General features: G+C 49.6%; 1 protein-coding gene and 1 pseudogene across 3 annotated transcripts in view; one reads left to right on the forward strand and one right to left on the reverse strand.

The window, feature by feature from the left end:
• FAM3A (FAM3 metabolism regulating signaling molecule A) overlaps positions 1-8,229 on the reverse strand; it is a 16,384-nt gene extending 8,155 nt beyond the window's left edge. For both annotated transcript variants that reach the window (XM_035140660.3, XM_088658344.1), the window contains exons 1-4: positions 8,098-8,229; positions 4,237-4,358; positions 3,892-4,002; positions 485-508 (exon numbers count right to left, since the gene is read on the reverse strand). In XM_035140660.3, the coding sequence (XP_034996551.1) occupies positions 485-508; positions 3,892-4,002; positions 4,237-4,249 (148 nt within the window). In that variant the 5' untranslated portion in view covers positions 4,250-4,358; positions 8,098-8,229. The remainder of the gene's footprint in view (positions 1-484; positions 509-3,891; positions 4,003-4,236; positions 4,359-8,097) is intronic.
• Positions 4,357-6,124, forward strand: LOC148683344 (adenosine 5'-monophosphoramidase HINT1 pseudogene; annotated as a pseudogene). The gene has a single exon (XR_015947169.1). The product of XR_015947169.1 is annotated as an adenosine 5'-monophosphoramidase HINT1 pseudogene (transcript).
• Positions 8,230-9,857: the final 1,628 nt, after the last annotated feature.

The following is a 9,857-nucleotide window of genomic DNA, read 5'->3' on the forward strand; positions in this document are numbered from 1 at the left end:
TACTGAGAACTGCAATACAGCACATAACTGTCCTAGACAGCACAGATAGTTGCCAATGAAGACTTTTCTCTGCCACCCCCTTAATTTCTGTGTGCATTTTGTTTGGTCTCCCACCACTGCTTGGTAGTTGGTGCTACAGGACAAACTATATGTCCCTCAGCTGGTGATGCTGTTTGATGGGCTATGATGAAATAAATTGCCTCATTTCCCCCTGAGCGATTTCCTTGCTTTCTTTTTGCCTTCTCCTTGATCCAAAGTGACAACCAGCACTGTGAAACAAGCAGGATCTCTCTGGTTTATCTCAGTTGCACTATGGGAAGTTTAAAAAGTATATCCATTAAGTGGCTGAACAGTTCAACACAGTTTCAGAGTGCCCAAGCTCCAAGACCTGTGTTGCTCCCAACAAAGTCAGAGTGAATGATGAGTTTGCAAACCGGGTGTGTGTTAGTGTAGACCCCATGAGAATGTAGCCAAAGCCATCTACCTGATGTAGGAGGATTCTCAGGACCTGCAAGGAAGCAAAGAAACAGCTGTATCAGCAAGATCCACTACAGATCTATCACTTGTGCCTTGCCTCATCACTTCGAGGATGTAGCAGCAATATGTCAAGATTAATATTACTTTACTCCTCAAAACACCCCAACAGGGCAGGTGCCAAAGCACTGAAATAAAACCTCTTCAGTTTATTTATTTAAAATATTTTATCCCACCCATCAATACTAGGTCAGGAGATATATATAAAATCATAAGGCTTGGAGGCCACAGGTTTCCCACCCCTACTCTGAATAGTAAAATTTAATTATGTCAGTTAAAAAAAAAACACCATATGGGATGGCTCCTGCATTTCCACACTATAAGCTGTGATAAAGGGCGGTATATAAATCAAATGAATAAATAAATAAATAAATAAATAAATGTGATCAAGTTTGACACTATCCACTTCAACATGGGTCTTCAGAGTCCACATCCATACTTCAGGGATTAGGAACCTGTGGCTCTCCAGATGTTGGACTACAACTCCTATCAGGCTTGGCTACTGACTATACTGGCTCAGGCTGATGTGAGGTGGAGTCCAACAACATCTGGAGGGCCACAGGTTCCCCATCTTTCTCCTACATTGTCACAAAGCTCACTCAGTGACCCTAGGTCCATCACTTTCTGTCTGATCCAACCCAGACTTGTAAACAAGCTCACAAAAAGTTATAAGCATTCAAAATTTCTTAGTAGCCTGCTGGGGATTTGCAGTGGAGGAATTTAGAGGTCCAGCTCTGAGGGCCTTCGGGCGGTTTTCCCTCCCTGCGAGAAGTGAGGTTACAGGGAACCAGTCGGAAGACCTTCTCGGTAGTGGCGCCCTCCCTGTGGAACGCCCTCCCATCAGATGTCAAGGAAATAAACAAATATCTGACTTTTAGGAGACATCTGAAGGCAGCCCTGTTTAGGGAAGTTTTTAATGTTTGATGTTTTATTGTGCTTTTAATTCTGTTGGGAGCCACCCAGAGTGACTTGGGAAACCCTTATCCTATACAATAATGTCCATGTTGTCCCTGCGTCCAGATGTCCCGTGTGTCCCTGGGGTACTGCGCATGTCCCCCAGAGACACAGGGATTGGACGGAGGGACAACCAGGGACACAGGGATTGGACCCGTGCTCTCGGGACACAGGGAACAGCCAACTGCCGCTCCGCCAACCGCCGCTCCGAAGCCCAGTCTCATGCTGGAGGTGCGCGGTGAGGCGGCGGGGGAGAGAAGCGCTCCCCCCCCCGGCAGCCTTGCCGCACACCTCCGGCATGGGACGGCGCTTCCTCGGGGAACCCGAGGAAGCCGAAGCGGCAGCGGGCGCGGAGGGAGGCCCGCTTTGGCTTGGCAGCGGCGGGAAGAAGGGGAGGAATTCCTCCCCTTTTTCCCGCCGCCGCCAAGCCAGTCCCGGAGCCGAATTGCGGCGCGGCGGGGTTTTTCGCCGTTTGCCTCCCCCTCGAGGGAAGGCAAACGGCGAAAAGCCCCCGCTGCGGACTGGCTTGGCGGTGGCGGGAAGACCCGCCACCGCCAAGCCAGTCCCGGAGCCGAATTGCGGCGCGGCGGGGTTTTTCGCCGTTTGCCTCCCCCTCGAGGGAAGGCAAACGGCGAAAAGCCCCCGCTGCGGACTGGCTTGGCGGTGGCGGGAAGACCCGCCACCGCCAAGCCAGTCCCGGAGCCGAATTGCGGCGCGGCGGGGTTTTTCGCCGTTTGCCTCCCCCAGGGGAAGGCAAACGGCGAAAAGCCCCCGCTGCGGACTGGCTTGGCGGTGGCGGAAACATCCCGCCACCGCCAAGCCAGTCCCGGAGCCGAATTGCGGCGCGGCGGGGGTTTTCGCTGTTTGCCTCCCCCAGGGGAAGGCAAACGGCGAAAACCCCCCGCTGCGGACTGGCTTGGCGGTGGCGGGAAGACCCGCCACCGCCAAGCCAGTCCCGGAGCCGATTTGCGGCGCGGCGGGGTTTTTCGCCGTTTGCCTCCCCCAGGGGAAGGCAAACGGCGAAAAACCCCCACTGCGGACTGGCTTGGCGGTGGCGGGAAGACCCGCCACCGCCAAGCCAGTCCCGGAGCCGAATTGCGGCGCGGCGAGGTTTTTCGCCGTTTGCCTCCCCCAGGGGAAGGCAAACGGCGAAAAGCCCCCGCTGCGGACTGGCTTGGCGGTGGCGGGTCTTCCCGCCACCGCCAAGCCAGTCCCGGAGCCGAATTGCGGCGCGGCGGGGTTTTTCGCCGTTTGCCTCCCCCTCAGGGGAAGGCAAACGGCGAAAAGCCCCCGCTGCGAACTGGCTTGGTGGTGGCGGGAAGACCCGCCACCGCCAAGCCAGTCCCGGCAGGCCGCTTCCTCTAGCGCCCGTTTTTAAACGGGCTAAAATCCACTAGTTATTAATAAGCTCTGTATATTCTCCAGCATTTCTACACTAGGCATGAAGGAGACAGCTCCCCCCCCCACACACCTCAGCAGCCTGCTTGGGTTACAAAAATTAGCAAGGCAGGGAAAGGGGGGGAATAAATAAACTGCATTGGAACAGTAAGTGCAAATTCTGCAGAAGTCAAATAATTAGTACTCTTGGAATTATTCATTAGAGTAACATCTCATGTCTGAGAAAGTAAGTGTGAAAACATCAGCAGAAAATAAATTGCACTCATTAAATGTGAGAAGATTTTGCCATGATGGAGCTTCTGTACTCCCTCTGCTTTAAGCCTAATTTCTCTTCTAAAGTCACGTTATAGGCACAGAGACTTTAGTGACCCTGTGACTGGGCTCCATAAAGGTCTCCAATCTCACTTCTTGCTTAGGGCCATGTAGGGCTAGCCCAAGACACTGAAACACTCACAGATACAATATGCTCATAGCACAGTGGAACTTTCTCTGCAGCTCACCATGCAGCCCTCATGGACCAGATGACAAGCATGAAATGAATGAAGGCAGGGGCCTTCTCCCCTTCTCCGTCCCTAGCAGCTGGTATTTAGAGCTACACTGTCTGAAAAGTTCCACTTGGATCTCATGGCTAATAGCTCTTACTAGACCTATGTAATGCTAATCTAAAAATAATCCTAGCCTTCCAGTTATTCTGCTGCCAGTTCCACACAGCCACCTCTAGATCAGATATGAAGAACCTGTGGCTCTCCAGAGACTGTTGAACTCCAACTTCCATCAGCCTCAACCAGCATAGCCAATGGCCAGGGATGCTCTAGGTTTAACAACCATAGTTGCCATCTTTCTTCTTTTCCAGAACCCAACAACATGGCTGGGAGTGAAGCATGGAGAAGCAGGCACAGGTAAGGCAGTGGCAGCTGTAAAGGCAACTGTCCCACCATGACCCAGTGCTCCAACCCTTCCCCACCATAGCCCATCATCCCCCCTCCTAGCTGTTCTGGTTCTTACTCCTGAGGAACTGCTGCAGGCGAGAGAAGCCACTCTGGGTACCCAACAAGATGCTGACAAGGATCCAGGTCAGTCCTGCTGTCAAGACGATCACAACAACACGAAGGGGACCTGAGATGGTTAAGACAGACAAAGTCAGATCTGCAACAACACCAGCAAACCCCTGAAGGATTGAACCTAACTGCCGCCATAATGCAGTCCTTGCTACTATATCTTTCCCTTGTTGTCCCAGGAGCTTAAGGGCTCCAAAGGGCATATCTTATATCACTGGCTAAGTGCTGCAATTCTGTGTCTTAACCAAATCTAAATGTGTCCTTTTTTTGCTTCTTTCAAACTAAAACTCACCTGCTAGTCTCATGGCCCCTTGAGGGTGTCCGGAACCAGCGACAATCCAATGCTACTAGGCTCCTGAAGTGCCAGGGCGGGTGAGGAATTCTGAGATGGGTTAGTCACATGCACCCTTCAAACTACAGAGATCAGAAATGGTAATCTGAATCAGCCCAAAGAATTTTTAAAAAGCAAACAGCCCATCCTGTAGTCTGCACTACTCTAAAAGACATAAACATAAAAATGTCAAACAAATATTAAAGTACTACTTTCACAGCACCCAACAAGACAACCGAGATAACAACCTTGTACTATTTCCAGACTACGGGCCATTTCATACATTTACACAGCAACAAACCCTGGTTTGCCCTCTCAGCAGGGAGCCACAGTCAAACCCAATTTTAATTTTATTTGAAATAGATTTATTCTGCCAAAACAGTCAATACATGCCCCTGTGGTGGCAAACCATTAAAAATAATTTATGTACTGATAAATGAATGTGTAAAAAACCAAAAGCCTCAAAACTGTTTTGAGGCTTTTTCTTACAATCAAGGGGCATACCTGTATATATAAATTTTATGAAATGAATAAATAAAATATATCAACATCAGACTGCATAAAAAAACCCCATCAACCCACAGGGAAGGGGAACCTGTACCCTCCAGGTGTAGTTGGACTACAATTCCCATCATTATTGCTTTATTGCTTTTATATCACAAATAGGTAGGTTCTCCCCCTCAGTTAATCCCAACAACCCTGTGAGGTAGGTTAGGTTGAGAGGGAGTGACTGGCCCAAGGTCACCCAGTGAGCTTCATAGCCAAGTGGGGATTGGAACCTGGGTCACCCAGGTCCTAGTCTGATACGCAAACCACTACACCTCACTGACTGGTGGCCATGCTGGCTGCTGCTAAAGATGATGGAGCTGGCGTCCAACATCTGGAGGACACTAAGTCCCCCAACCCTGTGCCAAACCAATTATCCAAATACTCTTCTAAAAATGAATAGTTTTCATTAACCTCCTAAGTATTTAGACCAACCAGGGGAAGGAATTCCATTTCTGGAACATCACAACTCTCAATCATGTTGTTGCCAACCATAAAGGGACTACAATTATACCCACCAATTCCTCAATGGCGTAGGACTGACAAACTGATCTGGCTTTCCCTGACCTCAGAAGCACCTGGAAATCATAGCATCTCACTGCTTTCTGAGTGACTTGGGAGCTAGACACAAATTCATGGCGAGACCCCTGCCTACTCTAGTCCCAGACTCTGTCCTTTTGGTTATGTTGCAACAGGATGAAATGTCTCATCCTTGCCTTCTACCCCAGCTCCAAACTGGGAGGGGGGGGAGGAGTTCATCCTTGGACCTGTATTAGTGTCAGAAGCATTTGTTGCACCCCTAAAGGCAGCATGACAGAAACGAGTTTTTCATTCTTTCTCTCCAGCTCAAAGCTACTAAGCCAACATTTGCGTACCCCTCAAACATATGAAAAGTGAGCAGGTGAGGCGGTGGGGAGAGCAATGGCCAACAAGATCAGCAAAGCACATGTGGTGCAGCCAGGCAGAAACACAATCTTCGGGAAGTTCACCCACAAAGAGATCCCTGGGAAGATCATCTTCAAGGACGAGAAGTGCCTTGCCTTCCGTGACATTTCCCCACAAGTTCCAGCCAATTTCCTAGTGGTTCCCAAGAAGCTTATTGCTCAGTTATCTCAAGTACAAAATTCTGATGACGCTCTTCTTGGATACTTAATTATTGTGGGCAATAAATGTGCAACTCAATTAGGCCTGACGAGGGGATACTGAATGGTGGTAAATGAAGGGCCAGATGGTGGTCAGTCTGTCTAACAAGTGCATCTCCATGTCCTTGGACATGTCAGATGGGTTGGCCTCCAGATTAAGAAGGTGGGGAAGAAAGAATGTTGCCCCCAAACTCCCTTAACAAATGTTTTCAAAACCCAACTATGATCAGTAACTTAAAATTTCCTGTGGAGTACAATTGAAGTTGTGCAATTATTGGTCAATAAAGTTACAAGCATGCTAACTCATAAAAAACCCCTGAAAAAGTACAATAGTATGTCCAATAGGACTTCCTCTTAAACCTGTAAGGCAGGTTTGGATGTATACAGGTAAAGTCTCCAGATACCCAAGATCCTAGCTAGTCTCCATGGGACTTAGTCAAATATCAGTGGGTTTGGATTGAAGGTCAACATAAGCCCAAGAATTGCACCTGACAACTTATCCGTAACCAGTGCAGCTCCTTCAAAGTAGGCATTATACTACAAGACTTCAAGATAGGAGTTTTGCACCTACATTTTTTTTTATCAGTTGTAACTACTGGACACTTTCCAATCTCAAAGTAAACACAGCAGGAATGTCTTTGTCCTGTTTAAAAATCCAACACATTAAGAGGGCTTCAGCAAGTCACCATGGTAAGATGTTTTACAACTGAGATGCAGTGACTGAGGAATGTCCCAGAAATGTTGTCAAACCACACACTGGACAGCAGTGAGGCCTGGTCTACAGCAAAACGAAGTAGTAGGATGGATTGTAGCCCTTTTGGTGGGGGCAATGTTTTGAATACTCTCCCACATTAAACAAAAAACAGGTGCACAGTAGACTGTGAGGGAGACCTGGGCTAGAACTCTCCCCCCCCCATTCTGCTAGGTTTTTTAGGTTGTTTCTGTTCACTTGCTTGTTTACATTGGAGAGTTTGGGGGAAAGAATGTGGCTTCTGGCCTATTGACTGAAGTGGTACAATGCATTACAAAACCTCAGAATTCTCTATCACCCTCTCATTCTGCTGCCTGTCTGTAGACCAGGCTTGAAGTGGCTTCCACTGTATATTAGCAACATTGGCCTAGGGTTCAAGTTCCGACCTACACTATGATCTTTCTGGTCACAGGACCTTGGCTAATCCTGTTCCTCTCTGCTCCACATCATCATTTGTCCTCAAAAGCCACAGGGGCAAAACAAGATAAGCACCTCAAAGAAATTGCACAATACTGTAGTTAATAACAATCCCCTGAATTCTATGGAGTTGAATTGGCCTCAAAATCTTTCCTGAGCCCAGGATATGGTGGTGGGGCCTGCCCTGCCACAATTGCCATGAGTGAACCGCTCCTTGTTTGACCCTGGGGCTCTTTTCCTTTTAATCTGCCCTGGATCACCTCTCTCCCTACAGCTTCGGGGCTGGGGAGCAAAATGATCCACTCATCGCTCGACACTGGAAGGGAATCTGTCACATACATACACACAGAGAGAGAATTTAAAGCTGCTCGGATTTCCCTCCAAGCTGGACCTTTGGGGCAGCGGAGCTCAACCCCCCATCTTGTTCTTCAACCCTCCCCACGTTACTCTAAAATAAACCTTAAAAAAAAAAAAGTTCCCCCTCCCTCCCCTCAGGTGACAGACGGGCCCCGAACCTTTAACAGCTGCACGGGCGGCAGATGCGCAGCTCCTGAAGCCCATAGCTGCCAAGTTTTCCCTTTTCTCGCGAGGAAGCCTATTCAGCATTAGGGAAAATCCCTTAAAAAAAGGGATAACTTGGCAGCTATGCTGAAGCCTCCTTCCCGCCCGCCAGTCGCTACGCAGAACATGCTGCAGGGAAGCGAGACCTGTTGCACTTCTGCCTGCCGCGCCCCTGGAAATGCGCCCCTGGCCCTCATCGGGAGAGAAGACAGCTCCCCCCGTTACTTTCGCTCGACCGAGACCATCCACCGACAACCCCTCGCCCTCTCCCACTCGCACCCACTCGCGCACCCCCGTCCCTTCTGCCCGCCCCCCCCCAACCAGCCCCCTCGTCTCATCGCGCGCGCCTCTCTTCCCCCCAACCCCCCCCCCCCCGCGCCAGGTAAAGTCCAGCGGCCCACATACTCGACTCCCCCGCACAGCGATCTCCTCCTCATGGCGCCCCTCGATTACCGCCCTCAGGCGCCGGCCTGGAAAAGCGCCTCTGAGACTGAGGCCTCCGAATCCCGTCGCTCCTGCGCCGCCTCACTCGGCTCCGGCCTCCAGCGGGATCTTCCTGCTACTGTAGCTCGTCGGCGGCAACGGCTCCTCCCGCCGGCTCCACCCAGCGCCCCGGGGCAGCCGGCGCAGGCAGCGGAGGCTTCCTTTCAGACGCGGTCCCTCCCGCCGACCTGCGCCAGCTCCACGGAGCGGCGCCCATAACACCACCTGCTTCTGACGGGACCATCAGCCATGGGAGGCCTGAGAGCGGGAGTCCTGGGGCAGCTGCTCCCCCACCTCACCTGAGGCTGCTGCTACCTGTGCGCCCTGAGGGAAGGCGGGAGGGACGGCGCCCAGGCTGGGGAGGACGCCAATGCTGGCTTGAGAGGTCTCCGTCTCTCGACATTTTATATTACGTATAATAAGTAAAAAGGCAGTAAAAAAAATTCAATAAATGTTGATAAGTCGCATTGCTTACATAACAGCTGTTGTTGCAGAAAAAAATGGGGGGAGGGGTGTTTGGCTTTTGCTGCCCAATTCCCCAAGGGACTGAGTCCCCTAAGTCCATGATGGGTCAGAGATGAATGGATGGAGGCAAGATCCATAGAAAGCAAGGCAGATCTTTATTTTTTTCTGTTGCAACAGATTCCCCCCCACCTTCTTGCAAGGAGGTGAACAACCCAGAACAAAAGTGTGCAGGAACCTTTAAAGACTTTAGACCAGGCATCCCCAAACTTCAGCCCTCCAGATGTTTTGGACTACAATTCCCATCTTCCCCAACCACTGGTCCTGTTAGCTAGGGATCATGGGAGTTGTAGGCCAAAACATCTGGAGGGCGCAGTTTGGGGATGCCTGCTTTAGATATTGCCTAACCCCTTAGCCAAAGACCACCCTCAAGCCATCATACCTACAGAAATTTGAGAGGCCATTATTTTGAGATGGTAAATGCTTTAGCTCTTGAATCCAGGTTACCCTATTCATGAACAAAATATGCCCTTAGGATTTGTAGGATTTGTAAGTGAAAGAACAATTGGAAAAGGTTTCTTTTCTGTAAAGGAAATAATTAGAATCATCAGGAGAGCCGAGATAGCTTTTTGGGATTGTTCTGTGTGCTAAAATAAGGTGCAATTTTCTCAGGGAACATTTCTTAAATTTTGAATGGTGAAGGATTGGTTTTCTGTGGAGTGTGTATCCTCCCTTTTAGGTTTGTGCAACCTAAAATTTTATAATGCTACCTACCTAATATATTGGAGGTATAGACGTGCACTGTGACATCTGGGTGACTCATGCTGAACTTTGTCAAATGTGTTGCAAGTTAAAGTATCAAACTCTTTCTAATCAGAACTAGACCGCTTTATTATACACATGCATTTAGGACTGTAGCTGGTGTTCGCTGCATTGTTTTATCCTCCAAAATTCAGATTTCATTTTTCACTGCAAGCTCAGTTTCAGTATTTTAAGGGGTCACCAGTGATAGGGCCAGGGGCAGCTATTTCACAATGTGGATTCCAGTGTGCAACAGCTGAGGAGTGGGGGGGGGTCCCTTGTTCACTTACTGCATCTTTGATGGCCAGGGGACAGGGAAGAGAGTCTCCAAAGTGAAAGGGAGTTTTAATGTAGGTTTGTACAGGGAAGAGGCAGTTCTGATTTAGTACCTAAAAGGGTAGGATACTCTTTTTCCAGTG

The sequence above is a fragment of the Zootoca vivipara genome, chromosome 15, assembly GCF_965207765.1.
Source record: "Zootoca vivipara chromosome 15, rZooViv2.hap1.1, whole genome shotgun sequence".
In the NCBI taxonomy this organism is placed as follows: domain Eukaryota; kingdom Metazoa; phylum Chordata; class Lepidosauria; order Squamata; family Lacertidae; genus Zootoca; species Zootoca vivipara.